The sequence below is a fragment of the Alnus glutinosa genome, chromosome 12 (genome assembly GCF_958979055.1).
Source record: "Alnus glutinosa chromosome 12, dhAlnGlut1.1, whole genome shotgun sequence".
Lineage (NCBI taxonomy): Eukaryota > Viridiplantae > Streptophyta > Magnoliopsida > Fagales > Betulaceae > Alnus > Alnus glutinosa.
The window spans coordinates 2,521,966-2,545,011 of record NC_084897.1 but is presented as its reverse complement, the minus strand read 5'-3'; the positions used below and the strand labels follow the sequence as shown (position 1 = coordinate 2,545,011).

Genomic DNA, 23,046 nt, shown 5'->3' with positions numbered 1-23,046 from the left:
TTAACTATGTTTATATAAGCTCTTAGGTACCTTCACTTTAGAAGCTAGTTTTCAAAAATGGGTTCCACCTAGGGCTTGTATCATTTCAAGTTTAACATGAATAGGAGTATGCAGGACGAGTTTCAAGGTACACACACAACGTGATGAAGTGGGAAGAGTTGTGATCGAATTGTTTATTCTTTATCTTATTTTTCAGTACCTCTTAAATAAGGAGTCTATCTTAGTGTTGGTTATCCAAGTAATGATCATAATTAACATCTAATAGTTCAATATAGAGTTTATAATTGGTGAAATAGTTAAAAGTTTATAATTTATAAGTCAGCTAATAATTAATTAAATTAACAAATCAAATTTTTTGCTTAAATATTAACCATTTATAAACTGTCACCTGAGCACTCAATAACAAATTATATATATCGAGAACCATATCAGTAGATTAGAGAATAGAGAGAGAAACATAAAAGTATGTTATGTTTGTCAATGTCAAACTTGCATGGTTGGGTTTTGTTTTTCAAATAAGAAATGTTACTCACACTTTCACTCTTATCAAACTTTACAGAACTGTAAAGTAAAAGTAGAGAAAACATAGACGTGCGGAACAAGGAATGGGGAAGAAGAAAATAATCTTCTATTGATTGACTTGATAACTAAATTACATATGAGAATAGTACTTATACATACTCAATAAGCACACGTGTTGTATTAACAAAGTAACTTAATTACTAAGAAATCTATTCTGCTATACAACTCAAGTGTTAAGCTAAAGAATAGAAAAACAAAACTATACAGCTCAGCTTCTATACTCCAATACTCCCCCTCAAGATGGATGGTGGATATCCATAACAGACATCTTGGACAAAAGTTGGTGAAAAAGAGCATTGCCAAGGGCTTTGGTGAAAATATTTGCAAGCTGATGTTGAGAAGGAACATGTAGAGTCTTAATAAGACCAAGTTGAATCTTCTCATGGATAAAGTGGCAGTCAACATCAATGTGTTTTGTTCTCTCATGAAACACTGGATTGGCTGCGATGTGTAAGGCAGCTTGACTGTCACAAAACAAAGTAGCAGCTTGAGGGTGAGCAACAGTAAGATCATGAAGCAAGGTGAAAAGCTAAAGCAATTCACAGCCAATTGATGCCATTGACTTCTATTCAGATTTTGCAGAAGATCTGGAGATAGTGTGTTGTTTCTTAGACTTCCAAGAGACTAAAGAAGACCCAACAAAGACACAAAAACCAGTGATGGAACGCCGAGTATCTGAGTAACCGGCCCAGTCTGCATCACAAAAGGCTTTGAGGCAAAAATCAGAGTCTGTAGAAAAGAGCAAACCTTGGCCAGGGGCTAACTTGATATAGCGCAAAATTCGGTAAGTAGCATCAGGATAAGGCTGCCTAGGAGAGTCCATAAATTGGCTAAGTGTTTGGACGAAATAAGCCAAGTCAAGCCGGGTGATGGTTAAGTACAAAAGCTTGCCAACAAGGCACCTATAAGGAGTAGGATCAGATAAAATTGTACCAACATCCCAGGATAACTTCAAATTTTGAGCCATGGGGAAAGAAATTGGTTTAGAGGCTAACAAACCAGAATCTTGTAAGATCTCTAAAGAATACTTGAGTTGAGAAACAGAGATCCCCTTAGTAGAACGGGCAATTTCAAAACCCAAAAAATATTTCAATTCTCTAAGGTCTTTGAGACGAAATCTGGCATTAAGAGTTTCAATAAGAAAGTTCACAGCAACATTGCAATGTCATCAACATAAACCAACAATGCAATAAAAGAAGTGCCATTATGCTTGGTGAACAAAGAATAATGAGCCTTGGATTGAGTAAAACCAAGATCAATCAAGTAAGTGGAAACTTAGAAAACCATTGTCGGGAGACCTGCTTCAAACCATATAAAGACTTGGTTAATTTACAAATCTTAGACTCCCCCTTAGTCTTGAACCCAAGAGGTAATTCCATGTAAACTTCTTCATCCAAATTACCATGTAAAAACACAATGTTTACATCTAATTGATGTAAAAACCAATGTTTAGCAGCTGCAATGGCTAGGAGTGTCCGAACAGTGGTCATTTTAGCCACGGGGGGAAAAGTTTCATGATAATCTAGTCCTTCACTTTGAGTGTACCCCTTGGCAACTAAACGAGTTTTGTACCTCTCTATGATGCCATCAGCTTTATATTTAATTTTGTATGCCCATTTGCAGCCAATAGGGTGTTTTCCAATGGGTAATTCAGTGACAACCCAAGTATGATTCTCTTCAAGGGCTGTAATTTCTTGAGCCATGACATCACGCCAATAAGCAGATTTAACTACTTGGTGGTAATACTGAAGTTCAACTTCAGATGAGATGGACAAACAAAAGTGTTTAAAGGAAGAAGAAAGATTAGAATAAGAAACAGAAGAAGAAAGAGGAAACAGAATACTTGAGTTAGCAAAATGAGAGGCCTGAGAAAATGATTCGGGTGAGGTGGAGGCCAAATGACAATGATGTTGCTGCAGGTAGTCAGGTGGACGATGGGTTCTTGTGGATTTTTGAGAAACAAGAAGAGGAGGATTAAGAGATACTAACCCTTCAGTGGAAGAAGGAGGATTGGTTGGAGAAGAAAAGATGGGAACATGATTAGGATCATGAGTAACAGAAACAGAATCAGAAGAAACAGGAACGTAGGATGGTGATGGAGTGTCAAAAACAAGAGGATCAATAGGAGAAACAAGAGGATGAAAAAAATTGATAGCATCAGGTGAAGCAGAATGAGAAGAAGGTGATAAAAAATAGCCATTAGAATTTGGATGAAAAAGAGTGGCAGCAAAGGGAAAGATGTGTTCATGGAAAATGACATGGCGAGAGATGAACACAAACTTGGTGTGGAGATTATACAACCTATAGCCTTTAATAGCATAAGGACAGCCAATAAAGACACAAGGCACAACACGGGAATCAAATTTGTTTCTAGCGCGGGACAAAGAAGAGGCATAAGCCAAACAGCCAAAAACTTTAAGATGAGAATAGAGAAGAGGTGTGGAAAAGAGGAGTTCATGAGGTGATTTGTTGGACAAATTGGAGGTAGGAATGCGGTTAATGAGGTGAGTTGCAGTAAGAATGCAATCACCCCAAAAATCCAAGGGAAAATGAGCTTGAAACCGCAAGGCTCTAGCCACATTTAAGAGGTGTTGTTGTTTCCTCTCAACAATAGAATTTTGTTGAGGGGTTTCAATACAACTTAACTGATGGATAGTGCCTTGTGTAACAAAGAAATCATGGATTTGGAATTCAGCACCATTATTGGGTCGCAAACATTTTATTTTGTGCTGAAATTGAGTAGAAACCATATGAAAAAAATGTTGAAGAATTGAACGAGTTTGAGATTTGTGTTTCATCAAATAAACCCAAGTAAATCTACTATGATCATCAACAATAGTGAAAAAAAAAAAATTGGAACCATTTATTAAGGTAGTAGGGAATGATCTCCAAATGTCACAGTGGATCAAGTCAAAAGGAAAACAAGTGACAAAATTGCTAGGTACAAAAGGCAACCTATGTTGCTTGGCAAGAGGACAAACAATACAAGTGTTATTGGAATCACAAGCAATAGATGGAACTAGATTATGCAAATTTGTTTTGGAAGAAGAAGGGTGTCCCAGCCTATAATGCCAAGATCAGCAGGATGAGAGGAAGCTTTGACTGATGTAGAAAAAGCTGGAGAGCTGAAATGAACAGAATCTGAACTTGAAAGTTGAGGACTTGAAAGTTGAGGTTGCAGTATCAAATAGTAAAGGTCATTGTGCTCCTTACCCAACCCAATTGTTTTCCAAGGACTCAAACTCTGTATAAAACAGTGATGATGAAGAAAAATGAGACAACAACAACACTATTTAATGAGCTTGCTGACATATATCAAATTGAAAGTAAAAGATGGCACACACAAAACATTAGTGAGTGTAAGACTTTTTGAGATTTTAATGGTGCCTATGTGAGTGACTGAAGCAACAGCTCCATTTGGAAGTTGAACACTAGTAGAGATGACAGCAGTAATACTAGTAAAGAAAGAAACCGAACAGACCATATGGTTAGTAGCCCCTGTGTCAACAATCCAAGGTGGCCTTTTGAAAGAAAGAGGAAAAGATGTGTGATCAAAATGAGAAGAAGAAACAAAATACTGAGAGTTGAGAACAAATATACCAAAAGTTGATGAAGAACTTGCGGTATTCGGATTGAATTGAGAAACATGTTGCACTGAATTGGCTACAGGTGATGAAGCAGTTTGCTGGTGCTGAATGAATGCCATCAACTGTTGGCATTGTTCAAGTGTGTTTTTGATGACAAAATGGATGACAAAAATTTCCTTTTGATGCTCCTCTTGAATAATCAAAGAGAAGACTTTATTAATTGGAGGAAGATGATCATTCAACAATATCTGTCCTCACACTTTAGCAAATGAGTCATCAAGACCCATCAAGAATTGAAACACATGGTCTCGATTGTGTTTTTCATGAACTGATCGCATTCCTCCATAGGTGTAAGAAGGAACCAGATCATAATTGTCTAATTCATCCCCAAAAGTCCTGATCTTGGTGAAATAATCACTAACAGACAAGTTGTCCTGAGATAGGGTTGTAAGAAGCTTTTGAAGTTGGAAAATTCGGCACAGTTGGTGATGTAAATCACACTTGAAGCAATTTCTTTCGAAACTGAATCCAGAAACCAAGTAATAATCATGTTATTGCATCGAGTCCATGCATGAAACATGGCTTCGTCTTCAGGAGACGGTTTTGGGAGAGAACCTTCGATGAAAGCCATCTTGTTCTTCGTTGTGAGAGAGACGATTATGGATCGACTCCATGTGTTGTAATTGCTACCAGTGAGAGGTTGAGAAACCAACATTGCTCCTGGATTATCCACATTGTTCAAGAAAAAAGGGCTTGAAAAATTTTCAGTCAACGAAGAAGATGAAGATGAAACAGCCATTGATGATCAGAATTGAAGAATTGTAAAAGAAATGAATTGAGAAATGATTGAATTGAAGGATGAACTTTCATTGATTTGTGAAAAGCTTTGATACCATATCAAACTTTATAGAACTGTAAAGTAAAAGTAGAGAAAACAGAGAGAAAAATAGAGACATGAGGAGCAAGGAATGGGGAAGAAGAAAATGATCTTCTATTGATTGACTTGATAACTAAATTACATATGAGAATAGTACTTACACATACTCAATAAGCACACGTGTTGTATTAACAAAGTAACTTGATTACTAAGAAATCTATTATGCTATACAACTCAAGTGTTAAGCTACAAAATTGACTTTTAAATTTACCATTGAATCAAAATTTAAATTTGATCAATTTCAAATCCAATAATGATTTTAAAAGTCACTTCAAAGAGTGTAAGGGTGCATTTGGGATTGCGATTTCGTAAATAATAAGTGTGATTTTAAACCAAATCACAGAACATAGATCGTTTGGGAACTGCGTTTTTAAAAATTGCGATTTGAAAACGCAGATAAGATAGTGCTTTTTTGAAAACGCAGAATTTTAAAGGTAAATTCGCGATTTTAAAGGCTAAACTGCGATTTTGCCAAACGCTTAACTGCGTTTTTAAAAATCACTTTTTTCAAATCGCACATTTTAAAATCGTTATTTTAAATCGCACTTTTTGAAATCGCAAACCCAAACGAACCCCTAAGAGTTAAAGTATGTCTAGCATTACTATTTCCAGATTCGTGCACAATCCATCCACTTGGGAGTGGTAAATACGAAATTACATATATATAAATATATATTAAACAATTTGTTGAAAATAACGGTGTTAGAAAAAGAAAGTTCAATCTTCTTTATAACTTTCATAATTTCAATGATGATAATATACTGGTTTGTACAGAAAGTAGGACCTTCGAAAATAATGACCAAGTTAATTGCAGAGACGAGAGAATTGGTTGAATTACGATGAGATTCAATCTTTTTGTAACAGGTCTATGTGTCAGTATATCAACGGCTGAGATCATACTAGTGTATCAACGGCTGAGACCATACCAGTTTTGGGATGGGTTTTAGCACGTGTGGTAGATAGATAATTGATTGGGCTTTACAAGTGGCCCAGGCCCTAGCGGATTAAGGTAGGGCCGTTTTGTGCGTATAAATAGCTTTGATTCCCAAGTAGAAGTATTTAGACTTTTGGTCTCAAACTAGTTCATTAGGTAAACACTTAGATTTGTAATGGATCGAATTTGATCAATCATATGTAACTCTTTTATCATTTTAATACGATTTCTTTCACCCATTTCATATCCGTTCTTTCCATACATACCCAAAAAAAAAAAAAAAAAAAAAAAAAAAAAAAAACCTTCATAATCCTGTTCAACAAAACAGACTGTAAAAAACTGAAATCCTTTCAATTGATTCAAAACAAATATACCTATTATTAGTGAAGGATAAACTAATATGGAGAATATCAATCAAAGATATACGTTTCGGAGAGCTATTCTTAGTGAAGATTACATTTGTAACTCTAGAGGATATCCTTTGCAGTTCGAACGGTCTTTGCAAACGAGTGAATCTGCTTCCAAAATCAGCCCAGGCAGAATTGCTCGGTTGAATGGGATTTGTCCGGAATAGATAGGTCTTGCAGCTCCTCTCTCATGCAATTTGGACAGCCAATTACAAGTGATCCTTACTCGACGTGGTGGGTAGGAAGTTGTAGATTGTAATGCAGCAAGGGGCCAAGTGAAGAAAAAAAAAAGAAGCTATCCGAACTAAATTACCAAGGAAAAAAACAAATCAAGATCACTAATTATGAGAGTTACAGCACAGGAATCCTGAACAATGTTTCAAAAGACGTGGGACTCTACATCATTGTATCTTTATTTATTCAGGGAGAAAAGAAAACAGGACAACCAAACAGATGCGATGTGGGACGGAGCCCTCAACAGGATACAACATAAGGCAACTCGAGCATAAAGGTATAGAGGAATGTAGGATGCTGAGTAGCAAATGGAGATATTAAAACTTCTTGATAAAGTCATATATGTGTGCGCTGACCTCCTCGGCCTTTTCTTGGTTTATAAAGTGAGCTGCTCCTTCCATCACAACTACTTCTTGCAAAAATGGCACGTCTTTCTTGAAGCCACCTTTGTGTATATAATCCTGGACACCAGGGATAGAATAGGTGATGTCTAGCTCACCCACAATAAACTTCACTGGCACTTTGATTTGTACTCCAGTCCACAGGGCTGTGAGCTCCCAGGTTCTGCAACAAGCAAAAGGAATACCTCGATGATATGTTTCAATATGCTTGAGACTTAAATTGCATAAGGTGTTAACAAACAACCCAAAATACAAAAGCGGAGACGTACATAGCCTGGCACAGAAACTAACAAATTTATTGGGAAACAAGAACAAACTTTGACATGCAAGTAGCAGCAATAAGAGATGATCTAATGTTTGTAGATTCACTGCCTAACAGAAACTGTAATTGCTGATATAAATCACTCACCAACTCCTATGCTAGCCATGTTTCAAATGTAATCATTTCAATTTCAATAAAGATGTAAAGAAACATACAGGTCCATAGCTCGATAATAGTTCAGTCCTCCAGTGAAGCCTTTCTTGCCAAATTTGCTTGCAAAATAACTGATATCTTCTTCTGACAACCAAGAGGGCAAGGTAACTGGAGTGTCACGGAGAGTTACATATCCTCCTTTAGGTATACAAGGTGGGTGTGGATTGCGACATGTAAGAAATTCCTTTATTAGTCTTTCACATCCGGCATGAGAAAATTCTTCTTCAATCTCCCCAGGTTCCTAAAGCACAGATTAACACTGCTTATAATAGATTCCACAATAGAACTGCCCGTAACAGATTCTCCTAAAAGTGACCAAAATATGGAAAATTACATAAGTAATAACCTTCTGCAAAGAGCTTCGCAGTAGGCAACTGATAAAAATGCAGATCAAGTAAACTTTACATTTCCAAGTCGAAAAATCAAACCAGAAAGCATCTGAATAGGGAGATATCTATCATTGGTACGAGATGCATGTGGGTTGTAATTAAGGCCAACAATTTTTTACACTATTCGCCAATACTCAAAGTCAAAGGTGAAGAATTGCTGCTTTAATTTGTGTTTAGTACAACATGGGGTGGCCATTTATGTTTGCTGGTTGAGGTTGTGTCGAGGCATGGTATAAAACCGATAGATTAACTCTAACTCGATCAATTTCGCTAAACGAGCAAAACTCGTCAACCCTAACATGCTAATTTCTTGTTGGATTCGGGTCAAAAATTGCCCCCTAAATGGCGGATTTGGATTGGGTCATGAAATGGGTATAAGACTATACATGTTAACCCTAACCTGCTAATTTCGTGTCGGGTTCACGAACCGTGTAAAAAGTTGACGGCCTTAATTACAACCCACATGCATCTCATTTCTCATGAGTTGTCTGACACAGTGTCATCCTGACCCAATAAAGCCCAGGCGTATGGAATAAAAAATCCAACAACAACCATAATAATTTCATAGGCAGCTCTTGAAAACTAAATGCTCCAATACATAGAACAGCAAAATAAATCCAAATGTCACCAGCATGACAGTTACCAATACAGCTCATAACTGCAATTAATAATTTGCGAAAAATGAGAAATCTCAAAGCAAAACATGCAGAAAAATCAACCGATTACCAGCAATAGCCCTAACAGCATCCAATAAAGACAACAGTTAATAACACAGTAAGTGAGAGACAATCAATTGATCAAAAGGAAATACGCTTTGACCCAAATTAGCGCATCTAAAGAAGAATTAAGCCCTAGGAAGGAACAGCAGTCCATTCTCAAATAATGGAAAGAAATAACAAACACAATTGCCCAAAATAGAAAAATCAAACGATCAAGGATATCAATAACTGAATCACCTGAAACCTGCAAATATAGTAATCATCACCAAACAAAAACCTTAAGCTCTCCAGAGGCTTTCTTAATGGGTTCCTCGGGCGGAACGCCACGCTCATGTTGACCAAGGCCTTGATCCGGTCGGGCCTGAACAAGCAGAAGTACCAGGCCATCACAGCCCCCCAGTCATGGGCGACCAAGAAGACCTGGTCGATACCCAGATGGTCGAGAAGGCCGACGAGGTCGCCGATGATGTGGAACGCAGTGTAGGAGGAGGCGGAGGGCGGCGCGTCAGTGTCTCCATATCCTCGGAGGTCGGGGGCTATGCAGCGGTAGCCGAGGGAAGATAGGTAAAGAAGCTGGTGGCGCCACGAGTACCAGAGCTCAGGGAAGCCGTGGAGGAAGAGGACCACTGGGCCTGTCCCTATTGACGCTATGTGCATGTTTATGCCATTTGTGGGTACTATTCTGTGCTCTATCTTCTCCATCTTCTCTCTCTCTCTCTCGTTCTTGTTCTTGCCTCTTGGTCTTGGTCTGCTATTTGCAAATTGCAGAGCTTAAATAGTCTGGCTTTTGAATGTGGAGTTTCAAGAGAGAAGTGATAGGAGAAGATCATGCAGATTTGGTAGGACTTATTTAGGAGACAACTATTTGTATAAAGAAATGATTCTTTACCACCTAAATATATAACTTTTTACCACTTTATTTATGTGATAAGGTGGTCCCTCATTTTATTTTATGAGAAATGATTCTTTACCACCTAAATATACAATTTTTCACCACCTTGTCTATGTGGCAAAGTGGTCCCCTACTTTATTTTATTTTTTAAAATAAAAAAACTTTAAAGTTAGTAGGGGACCACCTTGCCACATAGACAAGGTGGTGAAAAGTTGTATATTTAGGTGGTAGTGAATCATTACTCTTATTTTATTTTTTAAAAATAAAAAAACTCTAAAGTTAGTAGGGGACCACTTTGCCACATAGACAAAGTGATAAAAAGTTGTATATTTAGATGATAGTGAATTATTACTCATTTGTATAATTGCATTTATGGTATTTGTCTGTCGAAGGTTGTTGGTAGTTTATCAAATGTTAATTAATAAATGAGGTCTGACGCGTGCGGTTGATCAAATCTGATATATGGATGGGGACCGTACGATCGGGGGATTCCTTGAATTTTTCCTTTTCTGTAGAATATTGAGGCGAATGTGACCATGTGAGGCAATTGGAGCCTCTCCAGATTAGTTTTAATCGGAGAAGAGCCCAGTTAGATTTATATTGAGGTATTTTGATAATTTTACACAATTTTTTTTTGGTTGAACTCAACTGGAAAGGATCGAGGTCTTATGTGAAAAGGGTTCGGATGGAATTTTATTTTATTTTTTTGGTTGGAATTAATTGAAAAGTCCAAAAATTTGGGATTATTGTTCACGTAGGTGGTTAGGTAGTCTTAGAGATGGGTCGGGCTCTTTCGTAATTGCATTCTAAATTGCTAGTAATTTGAATAATAAATTATTAAAAATCCTATTTCTTTTGATGAAATATTAGGTCGAGTAATGTTAGAACAAAAACTTGTTTTCATCTTGTCTAGGGGTGTAAACGAGCTGAGCTACTCGTGAGCTTACTCGAGATCGGCTCGAATAAACTCGACTCGTGCTCGAATCGATTATTAAATGAGCTACTCGCGAACACGGAAATTAAACTCGATTATTAAACGATGCAAACTCGTATAAACTCGGCTCGACTCGATTAAAGCTCGTGAACTCGCTCGTATAAGGATCGACTCGTTTATTAAGGCTCGACTCGTATATATATATATATATATATATATATATATATATATATATATATATATAAACTTATTTTTATAATATAGTATATTAATAAACAATATACTATATGTAAGCATAAATTAAGTAACAAATAAAAATGTCCATTGGTTAGTATATATTAATTGGTTATAATTTATTGGTTATATGTATATCAATATCAATATTTAATTGTTAGCTATATGATATAATGACAATCAAGATACTTAATCATATTATTCATGTAATATAATTGGATTATATGACTATATGATCATATAATATATAATATTGTAGAATATGATATGTAATCACTTTATTATATGTTATTAGTAGTATCATTAGATGTCCTCAAGTGATAGTTCAATCGGCTGGGGATCACGCCTTATGAAGCAGAGGTCACTAGTTCGAATATATGTAAGTATTGAAATCTTATAATTATAAAAGATCTTAAAAAAAAAAAAAAATACAGGAATGAGATTAACAAAATCCACATAATAAACCAAGATTTATTTTTGTTCCTAGTTGCATGCAACATAATCTCACTAACTTTTATGTTATTTGCACAATTGCACACATATTGACATATTGTACACAAAATGCTACAATGGCAATGCCGTTTTGGCTTTTTTTTTTTTTTTTAAATAATAATAATAATAATAAAAACACACCCAAAAGGCATTGTGTACAATTTGTGTGCAAATAATATACATCACTTTAATTTATTATTAAGTGTGATAGTGTAAAATTATATATAAGTTGAAATGGTGCATTTTGTTACAAAACAATAAGCAACGACGCTCCAGTTAGGGGCGGAGCCAGAATTTACAATTTGGGGGGGCAAAATTGAAAAAAAAAATGGAAGGGGGCAAAACTATAAAAAATAAAAAAACTAAGGGTAAATTTCTAGTTTTTTAAAGGAAAATCCATGGAGCTCAGGGGGGAGGCTCCCCTGGCCCATGGTTGGCTCTGCGCCCGACTACAGTTGCTAAAGCAGACTTCAATCTTTGTAATTTTTTTGGGTTGTCTGATTGTCCAAGCCAAATCAAGTATGAATCTGAGCCCTTCACTATGAGATAATGGGCTACAGCTATAATCAACTATGAACTATCTACTTGAGCGGTCAGCAAGGTTCCGATAGCTCAAAATAAAGCGTGAAAATGGTTGGCACTGCCTTTCAATAGTTCAATTATTTTATTTGTTTATTTATTTTTTGACAATTACTAAAAAATAAATTCTTTGTTCGAAAGGAATTAGTCTAAACAACAAGTTTTGTAAAGGATAAGGATCTCTCCATTTCACATTTCATTGATATTTGTCTTGCAATAAAATGTTGGTCTTTCCTCAATTGTTTGTTATACAGTTTAAATGTGTAATTATGTATTGAAACGTTATTGTAAAATAGAGGAGCTAATTTTTTTATTTTAAGTAAAAAAGAAGAGCTTATTTTACTACGCACATTTTGGCCTTTAATTTAGTCAAACAAGAAGATGAGAATTGTGCAGTCAAACTAAGAAAGTTGTGCTTTATTATTATTATTTTTTTCTTTAGATATAGAGTTGTGCTTCAATTCAAACAAAAATTTCACAAAACACTATAAATGTTTAAGTTACAATTGATGACACACTTAAATCTCCAAACACCTTTTTTTAAAAAAATAAAAATAAATGAAATTGTAATTATGAAATTTAATACGAAAAAATAAAATAAAAACTTCCTATATTTTCACAAGTAATATAAGAGATTCTAAATAATTAAACATCAGGGAATACGTCATATAAGTTGGTCATTAGAGTTGATTGTTAAGAATCACAATCTAACCTCTGATTTAAAAACAGGTTGGACTGTGAGGCAAAATGATATGAGTAATATTTTTTTGCACAACTTTTACACAATTCTAACAATTTTTTTTAATATTAATCATTAATATTTAATGACTTATATGTAAGAAAACAAATCTAATAATTAAGCATTAAAAAAATTAATTATAGTTGTGCTAGTTTGACACGAATTGTCTTTGTTGAACACGAATAAAGATAGATCGCTTTACGGGACCGAATTTTAAGGCTTGAGTTGGCTTTATTGGACCGAATACCAAAGAAAATTGTTGCAGTTGGCCTCTTAACCCCGAGTTTCAACTTTTAAGGCATGAGTTGGCTTTTCACTTTTAAGGACAGAGATTTTTTTTATTTTTATTTTTTATTATTATTATTTTTTGAAATGCAATCAACGACTCCTGAAGTATCACTGCACTTAAAAATTTAAAACAATTTAACAACGTATTTGGTACATGGTAATATATATTATTAAATTGAAAAAAAAATCTAAATCAAAATATAATTCACAACCAATTTTGTTGTAATAGTTATCCATCGAATATCTGTTCCGCTTAAAAAAATGCAAAATTAGTTGTAGTGATTAGCTTAATTTACAAATTACTTCATGCGATTTAAAAATAATTCAAAGATCTTAAGAATATATCAAAATAATAATTTAATCCCAAAATTTTGAATTATGTGTTGAATCTTGTAACCACCGGCCATAGCTAAATGGGCTAAACGGAATTCATCAACATTACAATTATAAATTTTCACTTGCATTGTTATTAAGATTCAAAATTTCAAATAAGATCATGCTTTTTCAAGTTTTTTTTTGGAAGGTTTTGAAGCTATCATTGGGAAGAATACATATAAAGAAAAAAATAAAATATATAATAATTAAGAAAAAAAAAATAGATAGGATAATAAATAATAAGTTTATATTAAAAAAATAGTAAGTAAAAGCTACGAAATTTAAAAAAAAAAAAAAGTTTATAGTAAATAATAAGTGGTGAGAGGCAGATATGCTCTATAGTGTACCATTAAAAGCTACTCTCTTCCTTTTATTCGAAAAGTTCTCTTGATCTTCTCTGACGTCTCTCTTTGCTTTTATTCATCTCAGAGAATAACTGTAGCATTTAATCCATGGCAGAGGAAAATGAACCGTGAAGCAGAAAAGTGAAGCACAAAAAACGTTTCAAGAGCCCACTAGCTCTAATTAATCTTCTAGTCCACTGAATGGATGCCACGTAACTCATTACTTATCTCCTTGTTTAACTAATTTAAGTTGTCCAAATGTCAGTCTCGAGTCTTTATAGTGTATTCACTCTCTCTTGCTTTTTTCTTCAGACGTGAGTTGACATGGAGGGAGGCTCGAGACTGACATTTGCACGACCAACTCGTCTGACTTGCGAATTAACTTATCATTTAAGCAAACGCCACACACCAGCTCACAACCTATCACTACGCACTTTTACACACTGCCCAATGCCTCACACACTCTGCTCAACGCCTCAACGCATGCATCTCTCGTCTACCAAAATTTTTGCAAGTTTCCATCTTCTTCTCAACAGGTCTCACAGCTTATGCAAGTTTACATCTTCTCAACGGATCTCAAGTGAGACCCGTGAGTCCATGACAATACCTACCATTTCTAAAACACCTTGGCCACAAGTCCACAACTACAAGGTGTGGAGAATCGGCTTTTGACTGATGGAAAGCTTCCCAAGATTCCTCACAACTCTGGCGTTGGTGCTGGCGCCGGTATACTCGACGTCAAGCGCCCTATGATTGAGAATGACGCTTCTAGTTCGATTGTAACGATGCTGGCTTCAGCTCCGTTCCATGAGGTTTGCGTTTTATTTACCTATCCTTTGCTTTTCTGGATTTTGTGTATGAGATTTGTTGGTTGGTTTTAGGATTTTGGTTTTAGGATTTTGGTTTTAGGTTCTTGGTCTACTTGTTTGTATTGTAGTGCTTATTTTGTGATTGTATTTGTTTGAATTTTTTTTTGACTTGGGCCGAGCTCGAGCCGAGTACTCGAGCTCGGGATCGACCAAAATGATCGAGCTCGAGCTCGAACTCGGACAATATATTTTCCTACGCGAGCCGGTCTCGCGCAGGATTTTTCAGCTCGTGTCGAGCTCGGGCTCGAGCTCGAGCTTTACTGTTACTTAAACGAGCCGATCCCGGACAGGCAATACTCGCTCAGGATCGGCTCGTTTACACCCCTAATCTTGTCCCTCCAAATATGATGTATATTTTAAAATTGAGTTTACATTCAATAAGGACGGGTCGTAAAGCTCTCATTTTACAGCATCCAATTATAAGTTAACAACTCATAAAAAACCAAAAATTACAACAAAAATACTATAAACCTAAAAGCACCAAATCCCCTACTTATTACTGTTCTCTCTAATCTCCGCCGAACCCTTGCATCTGCCGGACCCACCTCTTCAGCCGAAGCTTTTGCCATAATCCATGGAGTTGGCCACCGTCGGGATTCGCCCAGACTTGAGATTACTCAAAAGCGAGCTTTGGCAGGTCACGGAGAGATCCGACGTGGTGGTCACTCGGAAGCGAGATCTGGCTAGCCACAAAAGATCCGATTGAAACCCACGCACACCAACATGGGTTTGGGTGGGTCTGGCTTGAAACCCACGTCGGTGTGCATGGGTTTCCAGACAAAGAGAGATCCGACTCTCTGTGGTCAAATCTATGTCGACGTTCGAAACCCACACACATCGGCATGGATTTGTTGGGTCCGGCTGGAAACTCACACTAGAGTGCGTGGGTTTCCGGACAAAGAGAGATCCAACTCTTTGTGGCCTGATCTATGTTGACATCGGTGGTTTCTGGTCAGATCTCTGTGGCCAAATTTGGCGGTGGCCGTCAGCAGAATTTGGCTGTGAGTGGGCCTGAACAGGTGGTGGGTTTAAAAGCGGTTGGGCTATTTGAATGAAAAAATATTGGGTGCTTTTTATGCTTAATGTATTTTAGTCTTTTAATGAAGTGTCAACTCTTTATTTGATGCTGTAAAATATCACTTTTACAACCCATCCTTATAGAAGGAGCTCTCTTTAAATTTACAATTAGACTTAAAATTGATCACTATTGAATTTTATCTAATGATAACTTTAAAAGTCACATCACCTTTACAAAAATAAGAATGAAACCAAAAGTCTTTCTTCTAACATTACTCCTGCATGTCAGAGCAAGTTGTTGGAAATGGAAACTCCTCAACTTTCTCACAGTTTTTTAAAATTTTTCTTGTGGATAAAGTTCCAACAAAAATATTTTTCTTAAAAAAAAAATTGGGTTAGATTTTTTTTATTTTTGTAATTTTTTTTTTAAAAATCAATTATATTAAACTTACACGTGTTTCATCACGTTCTCTAAACATACATGCTTTTTACATGTCAACTTAAAAAATTAAATTAAAAGAAAATTTTTCTACCTAATTTGAAAAACTTTAACCTCCCCTCAACACTTCCTTCGTAAAATTATAGGAAATCCCTATCATGTGAGGGCCGGGGGTGAACACAAAAGTACTATATATATATATATATATAGTAAAAATCATAATACTTAGCAACACTGGTGAGGGATCGAGTCTCACATTTTCGCAACAAGGTGTAGACAAATACATCCTTACTTGACGTATTTATTAAAATAAAAACAAATACACTTGTGTTTGAGTATTTCACTTTAAATATTTTAAATTTTTTTTTTAAAAAAAAGAAAAAATGTATTTTTTTTGTTATACTTATACTCCGTTTTATTTGACGTAAAATGATTTCTGGAAAGTAATTTTGTCATTTTCGATGTTTGGTAGGGGCGAAAATAATAGTCAACCGCAAAATGATTTATGTTTGACCAAAAATGCTTAGTAAATTTCGGAAAATGATTTACGCATTTTAAAAGCGTAAATCATTTTCCGAAGACGCCAAATGCATTCGATCCCTTTTAAACGACACAGTCAACCTTCACATTCAAGCAGTCGACTATCACCGAAATCTTGTCAGTACCGAAATCCAACAACATCTTGCTGGAATCTGGTGGCGGGATCCGGCCATCTTCGCTGGAATTCGGTCAGCTCAGATTCCGGCGACCAAATTGGTCGCATTCCGGCTATTTGGCCGGAATCTAGCCAGAACGGCAGGATTCCGGCCTGCTGGCCGGATCTAGCTGGAATATCCCGGCCAGAACTGCCGCCCGGATCTGGCCAGAACTGCCGGGTTCCTGCCGACTGACCGGGATCTGGCTAGAACAGCCGGATTCCAGCGGTTCTGGTAGATTCCGGCAAGTATGCAGGAGTCTGGCCGTTCTGTGCCGGATTCCGGCAGTTTTGGCCGGAATCTAGCCAACTCAGATTCTTACGAAACTGTCCGGATTCCGGCCTTTATCTTGGATTCTGGCTATAGTAGCCAGAATCCGGTAAAAGTGACCGGAATTTTGTCGGTCAGTGATGTAATCTCGTCTTCGGTGATTTTTATATTATTTTACATTAATTTTTATATGTTTTGAATAAAAATTAATTTTTATAGGTTAATATGATTGAATAATAATATAAAAAATATTTATGATTTTCTGTACATGCCAAACACCGAAAAATGTCTTCGGCGAAAAATATTTTTTAAGAAAATGACTCTACTAAAACTATTTAACGACAAAAATTATTTTACGTTGAAAGATACGGAGCATTAGTTTGAATATTTAACGTGACTATCAATGAAGTGCATTGGGTCACTAACTTCACACTAGCCTTCAAGGCAAAGTTTGACTTTGATAAGCTTTGTTAGGTAAATAAGTTAATAGCCGCCTTGAACTCATGTTTAGATCATTTGATGCCACAGCAACCTTGGTACCAAAAGCCCTCAACTCCCCCATTAATTCCACCATTAACACCAAAAATTCCAAAAATTAATTCAACCTGTCACCACTTGAAATTCAAGTATTCAAAACCCCACCTATCCAACCAACCCCCCTTGGCCCTATCGTAGGGCCACCATTTTTGACCAAATCGATCCCAATCTGGCCGATTTCAAGGGAGTACAGTGACCAAAGATCACAACAATTGCATGTGTTGAAGTTTTATGGGACTTGGATTGGAGGGTGAACCAACCGAAGCTTGTTGCAAGGAGGTCACATGTTGAGAAAGAAGATATCTCAATCTCGAAATAGTCACCATGGAAGCGTTCGAACGCAAAGACTTTTTAAGGGGGGGAGAAATTGTTCTATCCTTAGCAATTTTAGACTATAAAATATATCTCTCTCCATTTCTCTCAAATTATTGGGAGCAGTCTTGTGTTAGTCTTTATCTTTATGTAAGAGTTATAGTCATAATCCTCGTGGGACTATAAACCCTAATTCTAGTTATGTAAGAGTATGACTATAATTAAGTCCTGATTCTAGTCTAAGTCAGTGTTGTAACCTTTATTTAAGTGCAGTATTGACAGAGAATTATTGAGCAAATCAGCATTTACTTTGTAAGGTCTAGGTTCCCTCTAAGAAAGTACTACCCAATTTATCTTATAACAAACTTAATATTTAAGTTCATAACAAAGCAATTTAACTTATTTCTATTACCTTCTAACCAAGCTCAAATAGGTTGCTTTGAGTTGACCCAAGCACGGCCCGTTTTGCCCGTTGTTTGATAAGCTAAAAAAAAATATTTATCTACAAAACTCAATCCAACACAGTCTATTTTACTCGTTATTTGATAAACTAAAAAAAAAAAAAAAAATCATCAATCTACAAAACTCATACAGCATAATCAAACCCTCCAATATAATAAGAAAGATAATACATTCTAATTGGGTTTTATACATTCAAATACGACGAGGAGGTGGTGATATGGACTAAAAAATTTTACTTTCTGAATATACTTTTTTCAAAATGCATTGTCAACTTTCGTTGCTTCGGTTGGCTTGGTATGGAGGAAACGACAATAAACTGAATGACACATGTATTCCTTCCCACAAACATAAACACCACCCGAAAGCAAAATTTGATCTCATATTTTTTGTATTCATTAATTTGTGTTGATGGTCATTTAAATGAGTTCTAGTCTTACTCTCTCCAAAGAGTCCCATGTCGGAGTAAGATAGCTCACCTATGTTGTAAGACTCATGTTTTACATTAGGAAAATAAGGAATAATCTACGTATAGTGAGTGGTTTATAAAGATAGTTATAACTCATGAATGTTAAGTCATATATTGCCTATTTTTATTAAGTAAAATTAGACTTTATAAATGATTCTATAAAATCTTGAATTTGACTAGTCATTTTAGAGTGTTAGCCCAGATTTAACTAACGTTTTGCCTGAATCGTTACAACTTAATATATGTGTTGATGAAAAACTACTTTTCACCCTTTTTTTTTTAATTTTTTTTTTTTTTTAAGTTTTAGTGTAATTTCTTAATTTTAATTGTAAAATAATAATAGTGAGAAAAAAAAAAAAAAAAGATTTTTGTTACTTGACCTGTCTATTAAACGGGTCAAGTGGGTCAACTTAATTGTGACCTGAATTGAATTATATCAAATAATAATTTTATAATTTTGTGTCAAATTTACGAGTGAGGTAAAAAAATGTTTGTTTTAATTACCTTAACCACCCGGAGACCAGTCTGCTACAGCCTTCAGGCAGATGATTCTCTTAACTGCTGTAAAAACAAATTAAGAACAAATTGTTTTAGATACAAATAGAGTCAGGGCAGAAGAGAGTATGCAAAACTCATGGCGATAAAATTAGGAGTAATTAAATTGATATTTAATTGTCTGAATCAAAGTCATTAATTAGCTCCTCTCTCATGCAATTTGGACAGCCAATTACAAGTGATCCTTACTCGACGTGGTGGGTAGGAAGTTGTAGATTGTAATGCAGCAAAGGCCCAAGTGAATAAAAAAAAAAGAAGCTATCCGAACTAAATTACCAAGGATAAAAACAAATCAAGATCACTAATTATGAGAGTTGCAGCACAGGAATCCTGAAGAATGTTTCAAAAAACGTGGGACTCTACATCATTGTATGTTTATTTATTCAGGGAGAAAACAGGACAACCAAACAGATGCGATGTGGGACGGAGCCCTCAACAGGATACAACATAAGGCAACTCGAGCACAAAGGTATAGAGGAATGTAGGATGCTGAGTAGCAAATGGAGAAACTAGAACCCCTTGATAAAGTCGTATATGTGTTCGCTGACCTCCTCGGCCTTTTCTTGGTTTATAAAGTGAGCTGCTCCTTCCATCACAACTACTTCTTGCAAAAATGGCACGTCTTTCTTGAAGCCACCTTTGTGTATATAATCCTGGACACCAGGGATAGAATAGGTGATGTCTAGCTCACCCACAATAAACTTCACTGGCACTTTGATTTGTACTCCAGTCCACAGGGCTGTGAGCTCCCAGGTTCTGCAACAAGCAAAAGCAGAATACCTTGTCGATTTGTTTCAATATGCTTGAGACTTGAGACTTAAATTGCATAAGGTGTTAACAAACAACCCAAAACACAAAAACGGAGACGTACATAGCTCGGCACAGAAACTAACAAATTTATTGGGAAACAAGAACAAACTTTGACATGCAAGTAGCAGAAATAAGAGATGATCTAATGTTTGTAGATTCACTGCCTAACAGAAACTGTAATTGCTGATATAAATCACTCACCAACTCCTATGTTAGCCATGTTTCAAATGTACTCATTTCAATTTCAATAAAGAAGTAAAGAAACATACAGGTCCATAGCTCGATAATAGTTCAGTCCTCCAGTGAAGCCTTTCTTGCCAAATTTGCTTGCAAAATAACTGATATCTTCTTCTGACAGCCAAGAGGGCAAGGTAACTGGAGTGTCACGGAGAGCTACATATCCTCCTTTAGGTATACAAGGTGGGCGTGGATTGCGAGATGTAAGAAATCCCTTTATTACTCCTTCACATCCGGCATGAGAAAATTCTTCTTCAATCTCCCCAGGTTCCTAAAGCACAGATTAACACTGCTTATAATAGATTCCACAATAGAACTGCCCAGAACAAATTCTCCTAAAAGTGACCAAAATATGGAAAATTACAGAAGTAATAACCTTCTGCAAAAAGCTTCACCGTAGGCAGCTGATAAAAATGCAGATCAAGTAAACTTTACATTTCTAATTCGAAAAATCAAACCAGAATGCATCTGAATAGGGAGATATCTATCATTGGTACGAGATTGTTAATGAATCAACCATCATTCCTAACTACAATTCCCCAATTTTATGGGCTATAAATAAGCATGTCTTTTACTCCAACTGAAATGTTGAGTCACCTAAACTAGCTCGCCAATACTCAAAGTCAAAGGTGAAGAATTGCTGCTTTAATTTTTTGTGTTTAGCACAACTAGGGTGGCCATTTATGTTTGCGGGTTCATGTCGTATCGAGGCATGGTATAAAACTACATAGGTCAATCGTAACCCATACTATTTCACTAAACGAGCAAGACCGCTCAACTTTAATTGCCAAAAGTTGCCAGCCCTAAATGTTGGGTTCGAGTTCGGGTTGTGTCGAGAAATGGGTATAAGACTGTACAAGTCAACCCTGACCAGCTAATATCATGTCAGATTCACAAATCGTGTAAAAAGTTGTCAGTCTTAATTAGAACCCACATGCATCTCATTTCTCATTGCTCCCTGAATTGTCTGACAGAGTGTCATCCTGACCCATTAAAGCCCAGGAGTATGGAATAAATCCAACAACCATAATAATTTCAAAGGCATGCTCTTGAAAACTAAATACTCCAATAAATAGAACAGCAAAATAACTCCAAATGTCACCAGCATGACAGTTACCAATACAGCTCATAACTGCAATTAATAATTTGCGAAAAATGAGAAATCTCAAAGCAAAACATGCAAAAAAATCAACCGATTACCAGCAATAGCCCTAACAGCATCCAATTAAGACAACAGTTAATAACACAGTAAGTGAGAGACAATCAATTGATCAAAAGGAAATACGCTTTGACCCAAATTAGCGCATCTAAAGAAGAATTAAGCCCTAGGAAGGAACAGCAGTCCATTCTCAAATAATGGAAAGAAATAACAAACACAATTGCCCAAAATAGAAAAATCAAACGATCAAGGATATCAATAACTGAATCACCTGAAACCTGCAAATATAGTAATCATCACCAAACAAAAACCTGAGGCTCTCCAGAGGCTTTCTTAGTGGATTCCTCGGACGGAAAGCCACGCTCATGTTGACCAAAGCCTTGATCCGGTCGGGCCTGAACAAGCAGAAGTACCAGGCCATCACAGCCCCCCAGTCATGGGCGACCAAGAAGACCTGGTCGATACCCAGATGGTCGAGAAGGCCGACGAGGTCGCCGATGATGTGGAACGCAGTGTAGGAGGAGGCGGAGGGCGGCGCGTCAGTGTCTCCATATCCTCGGAGGTCGGGGGCTATGCAGCGGTAGCCGAGGGAAGATAGGTAAAGAAGCTGGTGGCGCCACGAGTACCAGAGCTCAGGGAAGCCGTGGAGGAAGAGGACCACTGGGCCTGTCCCTATTGACGCTATGTGCATGTTTATGCCATTTGTGGGTACTATTCTGTGCTCTATCTTCTCCATCCTCTCTCTATCTCTCTCTCTCGTTCTTGTTCTTGCCTCTTGGTCTTGGTCTTGGTCCGCTATTTGCGGAGCTTAAATAGTCTGGCTTTTGAAGGTGGAGTTTCAAACTTTCAAGAGATAAGCGATAAGAGAAGGTCATGCAGGACTTGGTAGGACTTATTTAGGAGACAACTACTTGTCCTTATGGTATTTGTCTGACGAAGGTTGTTGGAAGTTTATTAAGTGTTAATTAATAAATGAGGTCTGAAGCATGCGGTTGATCACGGATCCGCAGGGGCGGAGCTAATAAATGAGGTCTGAAGCATGCGGTTGATCACGGATCCGCAGGGCGGAGCTAGGATTTAAGATTTGGGGGGTCAAATTGAAAAAAAAAAATTGAGAGGTCAAAACTATAAAAATAACAAAATTTAGAGGTAAAATTAATTATTATTTTTTTTTTTAAGGATATTTTTTTTTTTTGGGGGGGAGACCCCTGGCCTTGGGGGGCCCAGGCACCCCAAGGCCAGGGGTGGCTCCGCCCCTGCGGATCCGGCTACTATGCGGTACTAAAAAGTACCGCATATCTGCTGTGTTTTTTTACACGGTTGGGATTCAAATAGCCTTCTTTCTTTTTCTTTTCTTTTTTTGGTTCCAAAACCTTCTCCGCTAAAGTACGACTTCTGTTCTTTTTCTTTTTCTGTGACTTCTCCATTAAAGTCTTTTTCTTTTCTTTTTTCTCTCTTTTGGAAAAGCCCTCTATGAAAACTCATCTGCCCAAAAATGGATCCGCCCTATCTACTCAGAACTAGAGCCGTCGATTTTGCCAAAGATCCCAAACACCTCGGCAGGTATCCCATTCTCCCATTGAACCTGTTGGTCTACAGTTGTTCCGGCCCCTGTATTTTGGTACTCAGCATAGAATATGGTCTTAGGCAACTCGACATTGGTGACCCATTCTATC

At 36.6% G+C, this 23,046-nt stretch overlaps 3 protein-coding genes across 3 annotated transcripts; all 3 read right to left on the bottom strand.

Annotated features, from left to right (window-relative positions):
* Positions 1-4,423: 4,423 nt before the first annotated feature.
* LOC133851504 (uncharacterized) lies at positions 4,424-4,968 on the bottom strand. The gene is made up of 2 exons (XM_062287944.1): positions 4,669-4,968; positions 4,424-4,603 (listed from the first exon to the last, which is right to left on the bottom strand). The coding sequence occupies exons 1-2, from the start codon at positions 4,966-4,968 to the stop codon at positions 4,424-4,426; spliced, it is 480 nt and encodes a 159-aa protein (XP_062143928.1).
* A 1,788-nt stretch (positions 4,969-6,756) lies between these two features.
* On the bottom strand, positions 6,757-9,517 carry LOC133851639 (uncharacterized). The gene is made up of 3 exons (XM_062288151.1): positions 8,903-9,517; positions 7,560-7,798; positions 6,757-7,245 (listed from the first exon to the last, which is right to left on the bottom strand). Exons 1-3 carry the CDS (start codon positions 9,365-9,367, stop codon positions 6,999-7,001), a joined length of 951 nt encoding a protein of 316 aa, XP_062144135.1. The 5' UTR covers positions 9,368-9,517; the 3' UTR covers positions 6,757-6,998.
* A 9,929-nt stretch (positions 9,518-19,446) lies between these two features.
* On the bottom strand, positions 19,447-22,258 carry LOC133851339 (uncharacterized). Its single transcript, XM_062287704.1, has 3 exons — positions 21,642-22,258; positions 20,244-20,482; positions 19,447-19,920 (listed from the first exon to the last, which is right to left on the bottom strand). The coding sequence occupies exons 1-3, from the start codon at positions 22,104-22,106 to the stop codon at positions 19,674-19,676; spliced, it is 951 nt and encodes a 316-aa protein (XP_062143688.1). The 5' UTR covers positions 22,107-22,258; the 3' UTR covers positions 19,447-19,673.
* Positions 22,259-23,046: the final 788 nt, after the last annotated feature.